This window comes from Scyliorhinus canicula, chromosome 7, assembly GCF_902713615.1.
Source record: "Scyliorhinus canicula chromosome 7, sScyCan1.1, whole genome shotgun sequence".
NCBI lineage: Eukaryota > Metazoa > Chordata > Chondrichthyes > Carcharhiniformes > Scyliorhinidae > Scyliorhinus > Scyliorhinus canicula.
Genome location: NC_052152.1, coordinates 118,731,184 through 118,746,035, shown reverse-complemented (window position 1 = coordinate 118,746,035; position 14,852 = coordinate 118,731,184). Strand labels below are relative to the sequence as shown.

The following is a 14,852-nucleotide window of genomic DNA, read 5'->3' as shown; positions in this document are numbered from 1 at the left end:
TCTTTCAGGGGAAAAATAAACCATAATTTTTTCCAAAGGTGAGAGCTGAGTTAATGTTGGTTTTGGAGGGATTTGGTGTCCTTGTTCGTGAATCACAGAAAGTTAACAGGCAAATACAGCAAGCGGCTAGGAAGGAAAACCTCACGTTGGCATTTATTGCAATGGGGTTGAAGTATGAAAGTAAGGAAGACTTGCTGCAACTGTATTCTCTGAGTTCAGAAGAATGAGAGACGATCTCATGTAAATGTATAAAATTCTGAGATGGGCTTGAAGGATAGATTGCACGATGGTAAATTTTACTGGAGTGGCGGTCAGCATTGCCACGAGGGGTAGCAGCTTGGTTGGGTGACCTGTACGATTTTCTCTGGTTGGAGAAGATAAAGTATAAGTTAAGGGGCTCTGCAGGGGGATTTGAGAAAAAGTGGGGGATATTTGTGACCTTGTTTGAGTTTGAAGAGCAGTTCATCGCGGAGGCGGGGGTGAGGGGGGTGAAAAAGGGAAAAAAATCTGTGCAGACTGTATAGTTTATTGCAAGGAAGTATGTTTCCCTGGGTGTTTGCTGTAACCTGTTTTGATACATGTTTGTAATAAAATACATTTTAAAAAAAGAAGAAAACTATATACACTGGGCCTCAGGGAGTTATACAAGTAAATCTCATCTCAACATTGCCTCAACTAGTCAAGTTGACTTTACAATAACCTGCACCAAATGTTGGCTCGGCCAGTGGGTAAAACTCCCAGGTCTGAAGAATGTGGGTTCAAGCTCCACCTCAGGATTTCAGACTTGAAATGCAATACTGAGGGAATATAGCACTCTCACAGCTTGAATAATACACCAAACTCTAGTGGATGCAAAAGATCTCAAGGTGCTATTTTAAGGAAAATTCACCTGGCATCTCACTTGAACTGAATATAAAGCATTTGAAACATCGCAAGAAGTGGGAAGGTTCTTTATAAATGCAGGGTTTTTCTTCTTCCCAATGACACTTTGTTGTATGTGGCACAGGGATATAAAAATGCTCAATGAAGCAAGAGTACTTCTGGAATCACTGGAGCCTTGGGTATCACAAGAGGCATGGAATTTACAACTACATGGAGTGGCTGAGATGATTAGTATGGATGAATTCAGGAGGAGGTGAGGTAGTAAAATGAGGGAGAAGAGAGTTGAAGAATTTATAGTTACGGTAAGATGTAAGATGGGAGGAAGCTGGTGTGAACAAACACCTGGAACGGGTTAAATGACCTGTTTTGGTGTTGTAAATTTTATGTCCATTAATGTTCAGTCTTATGATCTTAATACTGAAACTATACTGGGGCTAAGCTGGAATTTATAAAAGTTAGTTCCCTGAAGCACATGTCTGGCGTCGCCGATGTACTTGAAGGAATCACATTCACTCCCTCCTTCGCCAGCACAGTGGCAGTAGTGTGCGCCAGATACAAGATCCACTTCAGCAACTCACTAAAGCTCCTTCAACAGCACCTTCCAAACATGCAACATCTAGAGGGCAGCAGACACATCACCACCTACAAGTTCCCCTTCACATCACACACCTTCCTGACTTCAAAATGTATCGCCATTCCTTCACTGTTGCTGGGTCAAAATCCTGGAACTTACTCCCTTACAGCGCTCTGGGTGTAACTATAGTGGTTCCAGAAAAGGGCTCATCACCACCTTCTCAAGGCTGATTCAGGACCAGCACAAAATGCTGGCCTTCCCAGTGATGCCCACCTCCCATGACAGAATTAAAGAATAAGCCCCGAGGTGCCAGATTTTCTTGCACCAGCAGCTGGCAAAAATTGCCTACCAGCAATTTATATTTTAAGGGGGCAGGGGAAATGGTGGATGGACGTAGTGCAAACTGGTGATCCTATAGAACATAGAACAGTACAGCACAGAACAGGCCCTTCAGCCCTCGATGTTGTGCCGAGCCATGATCACCCTACTCAAACCCACGTATCCACCCTATACCCGTAACCCAACAACCCCCCCTTAATCTTACTTTTTAGGACACTACGGACAATTTATCATGGCCAATCCACCTAACCCGCACATCTTTGGACTGTGGGAGGAAACCGGAGCACCCGGAGGAAACCCACGCACACACGGGGAGGACGTGCAGACTCCGCACAGACAGTGACCCAGCCGGGAATCGAACCTGGGACCCTGGAGCTGTGAAGCATTTATGCTAACCACTATGCTACCGTGCTGAAAAAAAGCTCTTTCCAGTAATAATGAAACGGAGATCCCCCTTGCCCCCAAATCTCCCGCCCGGGATCTAAATCGCATCATTTCCAGGTTTGCCCCCCTCACTGCCCCTCACACACATCCCCTTCCTAGCTGTCATCCACCTGCCAGCCTAAAAATTGAGGCTGGGTGGGGAAATGACCACTCATTGGCCAAAAATGAGCTTTAATTGGGGCAAAGGCTGGCTTCCTATCTGAGGTCTTGCCCATCCCAGCGTAAAACCGTTGTGCAGTTGAGGTGGGAGCCTGGAGGGAATCCCGTCTGTGCAATTTCACCTTCCCCCCTGCTTCAGAACCTGCTAGGTGAGGGGGGCAGTGTAAAATTCTGCTGCATCATTATTCAGCTTCCTTTTTAGCAAGTATTGAAAAGGAGACACTTCTCAACTACACCCATTGTAGCACCATGGCCACCCCATCGTCCCACTTATTTAATAGTGCGCATAGTTTGCACAAAAGCTTCAGTACCATCTGAGCTTGGTCGCAATGGGCTACGTCAAGCTCACTAGTCGTATAATGGGCCTCAGGTTTCCAGTCAACAAGAGAATAATAACGTATTTAGACCCATCACATTATCACCCGAGAGTTCATCAACACCCAATACAGCAGAAACTAGGTTATCTGCCTCCACTAAATTCACATTCAACAGCGTCATGCGTCAGGACCCTAGATGTTGAGTGGAAATGTTGGTAACAACAGGAAAATATCCTACATCAAAATTTACCAAAGGAAAATAAACACAATTCTCTGTCATCCATTTCAAGAAAAATACTTGTTTCTTCTCTTTATAATTGTAACAGTGATAAAATATATTTGAATGCGCAAGTTTTAAGTAAAATTCTGGATCACATCCGTCAGACATTTAGCAAGGTGAATAAATTACACTACCATTAGTCGGACCAGTTAACCCTTTGTGAATTGCAGAATTTCTGCATGAGAATAGAAACTATGAATTATGTTTTTTAGGCTCCAGATAGTGCTATACATTAAACATGTCAGCATTTCTCCCATTGTTCTAGTTATAGCGATAATAGATAAAATGTCTGAAAATTGCAATGTGGAATGGTTTAAGAAATAGCTTCTGAAACAAGGACACACACACAGACCCATTGAAGAAACAAATATTTCCCTTTATTGTAGATGGTTTTAAATATACTCCAGTTAAATTGGTTACTTAACACTTTGCTGCACGAGCTAAGATTTGAAGCTCGCTCTTCAGTAACCCACAATTGATTAGCAGTGTACAGTAATATCAGTGAGTAATGCAATTTGGCAATTTCAGTTCATTTAGAAGTTAACATATTGCGCTTACTCCTTGGCCAACTGAACATTAGTACATTTGGCTCCTATTGGTATCCCATGCTTGTGCAGAGTGTTAATCAGGACTTCACGCATTTCGCCATTGTAGGAATCAAAGTCAAACACGTTCCGGACTACATTTGCGAGTCCCTCAGTAGGGAATTTCTGTAGAGAGAGAGCACAAAAATAGAGTCCTGTAAAATTTCCATTGACGCATTCATATATCACCCTGTGTGAGCTCTGAACTTTAATCCAGTTTATACAGCCATTTCAATTATTTCCCGAGACACAGGCATGTATTATTTCTGGAAACTAGATGCACATTTTAATTAACTGCTCATTGCTTTTTGGTGAAACAATCAGTGCTGTTCTTAAAATTAGAATCATTTACTACCTATTGTCTTCTTGAGTGTTACGTGTGTGGAAATAGTTCTAAGTACAAACTAGGTCAATGGTAGCTCTGCCTACAGGGAATTGTTGAAATGTAGAGCACATGAATTATCTTTACACTATAATTCAGATCTGGTCCAATTAAATAACAGCCTTAAAATTGCTATGAGAATGACAAATTAACAGCTTCCACAACTCAGGAATGCTAGAAAGGCTCCTTTCAGAAAATAATTTTGGGGAAGAATATATGAGCAAGAATATTTGCACGTATCACACTCTTATCCTGACATTCACTCATTAACTTATCAAGAAAAAAATATAGCAATTTCCCAACACAACTGGGTTACTGGTTGTTTTTTTCCTCATCTTTCCTTTGAGTCTTTTTTTTTCCTCGCTCTTTTTGTAACCCTCTTTTTACTTCATCTAGCCTGTCTCTAATTCATCCTCTTTCCACCTCTGTCATTTAGTCTGTTTCTTTCTCCATCTTTTCTTATCACTGGTTGAAGAAATAGATTATCAGGCACAGCATTCATTAGACATCATTATGTTGTGCCACTATTAATTGGTATGTCCAGCAAACTGTGGGACAATTATTGTGTAATCTGATGAGGGAGAGAAAGAGTTCAACTCATGTCATTCATTATATGAACGGCAGCACGGTAGCGCAGTGGTTAGCAGGTTCGAATCCAGGCTTGGGTCACTGTCTGTACAGAGTTTGCACGTTCTCCCAGTGTCTGTGAGAGTTTCCTCTGGGTGCTCCGGTTTCCTCCCACAGATGTTGTTAGGTAATTTGGACATTCTAAATTCTCCCTCAGTGTACCCAAACAGGCACCGTAGTGTGACGACGAGGGGAGTTTTACAGTAACTTAATTGCAGTGTTAATGCAAGCTTACTTGTGACAATAAAGATTTTTTAAAAAAAAGTGCCACCACAGCAATTTCTGGTTCAACATATTGGACACAACATATGCCAACCACATTGATTTTCAACGTGGTTCATATGCAATTGGCTTTGGTAACAATTACGCTGCTGAGTCTGAAGGTCATGCGTCTACAAAATTCAATCCAGGATTTCAGCATATAATCTAGACTGCCACTAGAGTGCAGTGCTCAAGAAGTGCAGCATTGTCAGGAATGCTGTCCTTTGGATAAGACATTAGACCAGAACCTGTCTGCCCTCTCAGGGTATGCAAAAGACTGCACTGATTCAAGCAAAGGTGCAGAAGGGAATCACTGGTATCCTGGTTAATATTCCTCCCTCCAACAGCAACACCAACATTAATTTGCCATTCATCCATTCACTGTATGTGAAACTTTCTCCATGCTAACTCATCGCCTTGCCTGCCACAAAACAAAAGTGGTGGTATTTCAACAAAGTTGCTCATTTCTAGGAAGTTCTGGGGATGCCCTGGAGTATATTGAGGCGCTGTATAAATGCAAGTTCTTGCGTGCTTTGTACTTTAACTAAGACTGCAGATGAAGGCACACAGGCATCATTTTGAACATTTCCGCTCAGAATAAAACATAACTTCTGTACTTGAAACATAGAAAATAGGTGCGGGAGTAGGCCATTCAGCCCTTCGAGCCTGCACCATTATTCAATATGATCATGGCTGATCATGCAAATTCAGTATCTCGCTCCTGTTTTCTCTCCATACCCCTTGATTCCTTTAGCTGCGAGAGCCACGTCTAGCTCTCTCGAGTATATCCAACGAACTGGCCCCAACAGCTCTGTGATAGAGAATACCACAAGTTCACAACTCTCTGGAAGAAGTTGTTCTTCCTCATCTCAATCCCGAATGGTTTACTCCTTATTCTTTGGCTGTGACCCCTAGTTCTAGACATCCACAATATTGGGAACATTCTTCCCGCATCTGGCTTGCCCAGTCACATCTGGAGTTTCTAGGTGATCCCCTCTCATTGTTCTAAACTTCAGTGAGTACAAGCCCAGTCAATCCAGTCCTTCTTTATATGTCAGTCCTGTTACTAAGTTACTAAGAAGCCTTACATGCTGAGCGCTTATTTGAATCGGTTTTCAGTTGAAACCCACTGCTCAAAGCTGGGGTCATAGTTTCAGTTGGTAATAATAATAATAATATCAATAAGACGGAGTGATGGGCAAGCTAATGGGGCTAAAGGTAGACAAGTCTCCTGGCCCTGATGGAATGCATCCCAGAGTGCTAAAAGAGATGGCTAGGGAAATTGCAGATGCACTAGTGATAATTTACCGAAATTCACTAGACTCTGGGGTGGTCCCGGTGGATTGGAAATTAGCAAACGTGACGCCACTGTTTAAAAAAGGAGGTAGGCAGAAAGCAGGAAATTATAGGCCAGTGAGTTTAACTTCGGTAATAGGGAAGATGCTGGAATCTATCATCAAGGAAGAAATTGAGAGGCATCTGGATAGAAATTGTCCCATTGGGCAGACGCAGCATGGGTTCGTTAAAGGCAGGTCGTGCCTAACTAATTTAGTGGAATTTTTTGAGGACATTACCAGTGCAGTAGATAACGAGGAGCCGATGGATGTGGTATATCTGGATTTCCAGAAAGCCTTTGACAAGGTGCCACACAAAAGGTTGCTGCATAAGATAAAGATGCATGGCATTAAGGGTAAAGTAGTAGCATGGATAGAGGATTGGTTAATTAATAGAAAGCAAACAGTTGGGATAAATGGGTGTTTCTCTGGTTGGCAATCAGTAGCTAGTGGTGTCCCTCAGGGATCCGTGTTGGGTCCACAATTGTTCACAATTTACATTGATGATTTGGAGTTGGGGACCAAGGGCAATGTGTCCAAGTTTGCAGATGACACTAAGATGAGTGGTAAAGCGAAAAGTGCAGAGGATACTGGAAGTCTGCAGAGGGATTTGGATAGGTTAAGTGAATGGGCTCGGGTCTGGCAGATGGAATACAATGTTGACAAATGTGAGGTTATCCATTTTGGTAGGAATAACAGCAAACGGGATTATTATTTAAACGATAAAATATTAAAGCATGCCGCTGTTCAGAGAGACTTGGGTGTGCTAGTGCATGAGTCACAGAAGGTTGGTTTACAAGTGCAACAGGTGATTAAGAAGGCAAATGGAATTTGTCCTTCATTGCTAGAGGGATGGAGTTTAAGACTAGGGAGGTTATGTTGCAATTATATAAGGTGTTAGTGCGGCCACACCTGGAATATTGTGTTCAGTTTTGGTCTCCTTACCTGAGAAAGGACGTACTGGCGCTGGAGGGTGTGCAGAGGAGATTCACTAGGTTAATCCCAGAGCTGAAGGGGTTGGATTATGAGGAGAGGTTGAGTAGACTGGGAGTGTACTCGTTGGAATTTAGAAGGATGAGGGGGGATCTTATAGAAACATTTAAAATTATGAAGGGAATAGATAGGATAGATGCGGGCAGGTTGTTTCCACTGGCGGGTGACAGCAGAACTAGGGGGCATAGCCTCAAAATAAGGGGAAGTAGATTTAGGACTGAGTTTAGGAGGAACTTCTTCACCCAAAGGGTTGTGAATCTATGGAATTCCTTGCCCAGTGAAGCAGTTGAGGCTCCTTCATTACATGTTTTTAAGGTAAAGATAGATAGTTTTTTGAAGAATAAAGGGATTAAGGGTTATGGTGTTCGGGCCGGAAAGTGGAGCTGAGTCCACAAAAGATCAGCCATGATCTAATTGAATGGCGGAGCAGGCTCGAGGGGCCAGATGGCCTACTCCTGCTCCTAGTTCTTATGTTCTAAGACAACAATAACTTGTACTGATGTTGCACTATAGTTGCACTACAAATTGCTGGAAATGCGAATTACTAATTGCACAACAATATAACTGTCTTATGAATGATGTGCCTGGTGATCTAAAACATCCCCAGATGTTTCACAGACCAATTATAAAACAAAATATGATATTGTGACCAAAGCTTTGTTAAAGAGGTAGTTTTTAAGGTGTGTCTTAAAGGAGGTAAATGAGACAGAGGCTTGGGGAGACAAACTGAAGGATTTTGTTAAGTATAAAAAGGTGCATTAAAAACAAAATCTGTAAAAACATTATAAATTACAGGTCTATTCCTAACAAAACAACATTAAAGGCGCCATTTAACGGAAACAATTCTAAGTGTCATTTTGAGCACGTTTGGCTGGGTTTTTTCTCGACAGCCTCGCTGGCGAGATCGCGGCGCTTATTTCAGAAGTTCAAGATATAGGAGCAGAGTGATGAGGATCAAGAGCAAAATGGGCTGGGGTGTGAGGCGATGCGTGGGGTGAATTCAACCTCCTCCTGTGTGAGAATAAGCTTGATTCAGTTAAAGGTGGTGCACAGGGAACATATGACCCAGGAGAGGATGAGTTGGTTCTTTCAAGCGGTGGCCAATGAGTGTGGGCGAGGGCCGGCGAATCATGCGCACATTTTCTGGGGTTTCAAGAAGCTGGAGAGTTACAGGCAAGAGGTGTTTGTGATGTTATCTAAAATTGTGGGGTGGAGGTCAGGCCGGACCCCATGGTGGCGACCTTTGGGGTACTGGAAATACTGGAGCTCAATAGAGAGGAAGGGGCCGATGTTGTGACCTTCGCCTCTCTAATCGCCCGGCAAAGGATCTTGCTGAAATCGAAATCGGACATGCCACGGGGACCTTTCTGACATTCTCCAATTGGAAAAGATCAAATTTGAGTTGAGAGGGTCGGCGAGGGCTTCGAGACATGGTGAGGGTTGTTCATGACAATGTTTGAGGAACTGTTTGTCATGGGAGATGGGGGGGGGGGGGTACAAAGGGTAAAATTGTACAAACTATGGACTGTGGGGGTTGTGGAGTGTGTTGATGTGTATGTTACTGTTTTTACACATTTTTGGAATAAAATACATGGAAAAAAAGATATAGGAGCAGAGTTAGGTCATTTGGCCCATTGAATCTGCTCACCATTCGATCTTGGCTGATCTCATCCTGGCCTTAACTCCACCGTCCTACCTGTTCTCCATACCCCGCCAACCCATTATCAATTCAAAATCTGTCTGACTCCTGCCTCAATTTACTCAATGTCCCAACATCCACCGCACTTTGGGATAGAAAATTCCGTAGATCAGAGATTCACAACCCTTTGGGAGAAGTAGTTTTTCCACATCTCCGTTTTAAATTTGCAACCTCTTATCCGAAGACTATGACCTCTTGTTCCAGAATGCTCCACAAAAGGAAGCATCAGTTCCATGTATACTTTATCATCTTGTATACTTCAATTTAATCTCCCCTCATCTTCTAAACTCAAAGCGAGTACAGGCCTAAACTATTCAATATATCTTCAAACATTTTTTCTCTGGAATCCACCAAGTGAACCTCCTCTGAACTGCCTCCAATGTCACTACATCTTTCCTCAAATAAGGGGACCAAAACGGTGAACAATACTCCAGATGTGGTCTCATAAATGCCTTGTATCGTTGCAACAACACTTCCTTAGCTTTATACTTATTCCTTTAGCTATAAATGCCAACATTCCATTTGCTTTCTTTATTATCTGCTGTACCTGCATGCTCGTTTTCTGTCCTCATGAACGAGGACCCCCAGATCCCTCTGCACCGGAGCATCCTGAAATCTCTCCCCAACTAGATAATATGTCGCCTTTCCATTTTTCTGACCAAAATGCATGACCTCACACTTATCCATGTTAAACTCCATCTGCCACATTTTGGCTCACTCTCCCATTCTATATCCATTTGTAAGGTTCTTATTTCCTCATTGCAATTTACTGTCCCACCTATTTTGTCGTCTGCAAATTTGTCTATCCCTGTATCCACGTCGCTTATATAGATTCCAAATAGCTGGGGCCCAAGGGCCGAACCGTGTCACCCAACGAATTGCATCCTGCCATCTTGAGAAAGACCCATTTGTCCTGACTCTCTGTCTTCTGTCCATCAGGCAGTTTTCTATCGAAGCTAATAAATTACTCCTAATCCCATGCGGTCTAACCTTATGAATTATCCTTCTGCGAGGAACCTTATCAAATGCCTCTGGACGTCCAGATATACTACATCTACAGGTTCCCCATAATCCACTTTGCTTGTCATATCTTTGAAGTGCCGGAATGAGCCCCCAGGAGCTTCCCATCATTACTGGCTGTCTCGCCATCTGATTCGTCAGACATGCGCCTCATCAGCTCGCCGCTAACAAGGGGGGAGCTACTTTAAACACACCCTCACTACTCACTCCCAGTCAACACACAAGCATTGCAGTGTGCAGTGTGCTCCTCGCTTTGGCGATTTGGCCAGGCTTTGGATACTGTGGAGGCGAGACAGGACATCCTCTTCCCCCAAAGGAAGCTGAGGGCCAGCAGCAAGGGCACAGAGAAGCAGTGGCAGCTGCCTGTCAGTGCGGGCAGCATGACCAGGAGGACTGTTGGCCAATGTCGGAAGAAGACCAACGACCTCCTCTGAGCTGCAAAGATAGGTTGCTCCCTCTCTCCTGGCATCAGTACCGCTTCCCACCCCTCAAATTCCCAACACAACCCCTCCAAATCAGTGGCTGACACCTCACACCCTCCCCACCTCCGATCTTCATGCTTGTTCCTCAGCACCCCCACCAGCACAACCCCTTCATTTCAAATTGCGGTGCCCACGCATGCCACCTGCCATAGGCCTCCGATCCATCAAGTAATCAACTCAGAATGCCCTCTCTTTATCTCCACGGGAGAAGATAGCCCATAATAAGCGGGAAAGGGCCAAGACAGGAGACAGAGTACCAGATCTCCAATTCCTCACCCCCTACGAGGAAAGGACCCCAGAGATCGTGGGATTGACCGTGGAGAGAGCAGTCACCAACAGCGAGGTTGGTCTGCACCGCAGAGCTGAGATTCGATTGCCCCGTCACCCAGATGGCCTGTCTCAAATTCATGCCAAACAAAATTATCCTTCCCTCGCACTGACCACATGTCCAGTCTCTCTCAGGATCTCCATCTGATGGGGTCAGGCAATCCGGAGTCATCCCCCAAGAGGCCACCTCGGAGGAGACCACCATTGAGGCGTCACAGCTGTCACCCCCACCTTCCACCAGCACAGAAACACGCACCTCGGTGGGCGACATTAGTGGACAAACCTCTGGGCCACAATCTGATTAGCACCGCACAGTTGCTGATGCATCTCAGGTGGAGGCAGGAACATCTAAGGGAATCAGGAGTCGGAGGTCCACTGGATCCCAGAACTCAGCTGAGTCCCAGTCAGGTGCCCAGCCTTTGGACAAGGTTATCCTAGAGCTGATGCTCGGACATGACCCTGAGATTCAGGAGTGGATATCAACAACATTTCAATGAGTGCATTGCCGACTGGAGGAGTGCCAAAGGCTATGGGCACAGGAGATGATACCAACAATGCGTGGCACTGAGGTCAACACTGCTTGGGTAGTGACCGCAGTGGAAAGCCTACAGCATGTGGTCAGTGTCATTGGTGGTGTCCAAGGCATGGCTCAGTCTGTGACGACCATGGCTAAGGGCTTGACGTCATGTCCCAGTCGATGAGGGACATGTCCCATACGCACGTGTTCAAGTGGGAGTTTTGTGACTGAGAGAGTGAGGGGAGGAGGGAGTGAGGTGAGGAGGGAGCGAGGTGAGGAGGGAGCGAGGTGAGGAGGGAGCGAGGTGAGGAGGGAGCAAGGTGAGGAGGGAGAGAGGTAAGGAGGGAGAGAGGTAAGGAGGGAGAGAGGTAAGGAGGGAGAGAGGTAAGGAGGGAGAGAGGTAAGGAGGGAGCGAGGTAAGGAGGGAGCGAGGTAAGGAGGGAGCAAGATGAGGAGGGAGCGAGGTGAGGAGGGAGCGAGGTGAGGAGGGAGCGAGGTGAGGAGGGAGCGAGGTGAGGAGGGAGCGAGGTGAGGAGGGAGCGAGGTGAGGAGGGAGCGAGGTGAGGAGGGAGCGAGGGGAGGAAGGAGCGAGGGGAGGAGGGATCGAGGTGAGGAGGGAGCGAGGTGAGGAGGGAGCGAGGTGAGGAGGGAGTGAGGTGAGGAGGGAGCGAGGTGAGGAGGGAGTGAGGGGAGGAGGGAGCGAGGTGAGGAGGGAGCGAGGTGAGGAGGGAGCGAGGTGAGGAGGGAGCGAGGTGAGGAGGGAGTGAGGTGAGGAGGGAGCGAGGTGAGGAGGGAGCGAGGTGCTCCTTTCATTTCCTACATCTCCTCGAAGAGCATGAGGGGAGCCGGGAGTATACAAAGAGTGCAGCTGACTTGGAGCAGAGTTGGACGGCGGAGTTCCAGTCAGTCAGTAAACAGAGTAACTGACAGTGTAGCTGACTGGGGGCAGAGTCTGGGAGCAGAGTCGGAGGGAGGAGTTCCAGCCGGTCAGTAAACAGAGTAACTGACAGTGCAGCTGACTGGGAGCAGAGTGGGAGGGAGGAGTCCCAGTCAGTCAGTAAACAGAGTAACTGACAGTGCAGCTGACTGGGAGCAGAGTCGGATGGCGGAGTTCCAGTCGGTCAGTAAACAGAGTAACTGACAGTGCAGCTGACTGGGAGCAGAGTCGGAGGGAGGAGTTCCAGTCGGTCAGTAAACAGAGTAACTGACAGTGCAGCTGACTGGGAGCAGAGTCGGAGGGAGGAGTTCCAGCCGGTGAGTAAACAGAGTAACTGACAGTGCAGCTGATTGGGAGCAGAGTCGGACGGCGGAGTTCCAGCCGGTCAGTAAACAGAGTAACTGACAGTGAAGCTGACTGGGAGCAGAGTCGGAGGGAGGAGTTCCAGCCGGTGAGTAAACAGAGTAACTGACAGTGTAGCTGACTGGGAGCAGAGTCGGAGGGCGGAGTTCCAGTCGGTCAGTAAACAGAGTAACTGACAGTGCAGCTGACTGGGAGCAGAGTCGGAGGGAGGAGTTCCAGCCGGTCAGTAAACAGAGTAACTGACAGTGCAGCTGACTGGGAGCAGAGTCGGACGGCGGGGTTCCAGTCGGTCAGTAAACAGAGTAACTGACAGTGTAGCTGTCTGGGAGCAGATTCGGAGGGAGGAGTTCCAGTCAGTCAGTAAACAGAGTAACTGACAGTGCAGCTGACTGGGAGCAGAGTCGGAGGGAGGAGTTCCAGCCGGTCAGTAAACAGAGTAACTGACAGTGCAGCTGACTGGGAGCAGAGTCGGAGTGAGGAGTTCCAGCCGGTCAGTAAACAGAGTAACTGACAGTGCAGCTGACTAGGAGCAGAGTCGGACGGCGGGGTTCCAGTCGGTCAGTAAACAGAGTAACTGACAGTGTAGCTGTCTGGGAGCAGATTCGGAGGGAGGAGTTCCAGTCAGTCAGTAAACAGAGTAACTGACAGTGCAGCTGACTGGGAGCAGGGTCGGAGGGAGGAGTTCCAGTCAGTTAGTAAACAGAGTAACTGACAGTGCAGCTGACTGGGAGCAGGGTCGGAGGGAGGAGTTCCAGTCAGTCAGTAAACAGAGTAACTGACAGTGTAGCTGACTGGGGGCAGAGTCTGGGAGCAGAGTCGGACGGCGGGGTTCCAGTCGGTCAGTAAACAGAGTAACTGACAGTGTAGCTGTCTGGGAGCAGAGTCTGGGAGCAGGGTCGGATGGCGGAGTCCCAGTCGGTCAGTAAACAGAGTAACTGACAGTGCAGCTGACTGGGAGCAGAGTCCGATGGCGGAGTCCCAGTCGGTCAGTAAACAGAGTAACTGACAGTGCAGCTGACTGGGAGCAGAGTCGGATGGCGGAGTCCCAGTCGGTCAGTAAACAGAGTAACTGACAGTGCAGCTGACTGGGAGCAGGGTCGGATGGCGGAGTCCCAGTCGGTCAGTAAACAGAGTAACTGACAGTGCAGCTGACTGAGGGCAGAGTCGGAGGGAGGAGTCCCAGTCGGTCAGTAAACAGAGTAACTGACCACACGGGGAAAAAACTGAAAAAGTGACGCAACAGGAAAGCTGTGACCTGATTGGTTGGTCGGGAATCTGCACTCAATTTTAAAGTAAAACATTGTGATTCTAATTAAACCTAATTAATTAATTACTTCATCTTAAGTACAGAGGTATCTAAACCAGTGGCAGGCAATTACTGTATTTATCATTTTACATTTAGAGTCGGAATCTAGTGCTAGGAAGCATATAGTTAACTAACTTATTTTAATTTAACAAGTATTCATTTATAAATTAATTTATTAATTTGTTCTAGAAATGGCAGTTAGAGCAGAAAAATGCTTCACTTGTGAGATGTGAGATGTCCATGAAGTTTCTAGCAGTCGGGACAACTACATCTGCAGGAAGATGCATCCAATTGCAGCTCTTCACAGACCGCATGGATTGGTTGGGTCAGCAGTTACATGCACTTCGGAGCATGCAAATGGCAAAAAGTGTCATAGATAGGAATTTTAGAGACGTGGTTATACCCAAGGTGCAGGCAGATGGGTGACCGCTACAAGGTGCAGGTAGTCAATACAGAAATTCCATGTGGCTGCCCCCTCTCTAACAAGTATACCGTTTTGGATACTGTTTGGGGTGGGGGTTGGGGGGGGGGGGCTATCAGGGGAAAACAGCGACACCAGCCAGAGCAGTGGCACCATGGCTGGCTCTGTTTTTAAGCAGGGAGGGACAAAGTGCAGGAGAGCAACAGTTCTACAGGACTCTATAGTCAGGGACACAGACTGGCACTTCTGTGGATATGAAAGAGATTCCAGGACGGTATGTTGCCTCCCTGGTACAAGGATCCAGGGTGTCTCTGAATGGGCAGTGGGCATTCTGAAGGGGGAGGGCGAATAGCCAGAGTTTGTGATATATATTGGTACTAATGACATAGACAGGAAGAGTGATGATGTCCTGCAGAAGGAGTTCAGGGAGTTAGGGAGAAAGTTAAAAACAGGATCTCAAGGGTTGTAATCTCAGGATTACTCCCTGTGTCATGTACCAGTGAGACTAAAAATAGGAAGAGAGTACAGCTAAACATGTGGCTAAACAGCTGGTGTAGGATGGAGGATTTCAGATATCTGGACCAATAAGATCTCTTCTGGGGCA

General features: G+C 46.4%; 1 protein-coding gene across 1 annotated transcript in view; it reads right to left on the bottom strand.

The window, feature by feature from the left end:
- The window catches only part of vwa8 (von Willebrand factor A domain containing 8), a 489,820-nt gene that overhangs the window by 187,294 nt on the left and 287,674 nt on the right, over window positions 1-14,852 (bottom strand). The window contains exon 26 of the mRNA XM_038802772.1: window positions 3,554-3,705. Coding sequence (XP_038658700.1) covers window positions 3,554-3,705 — 152 coding nt within the window. The remainder of the gene's footprint in view (window positions 1-3,553; window positions 3,706-14,852) is intronic.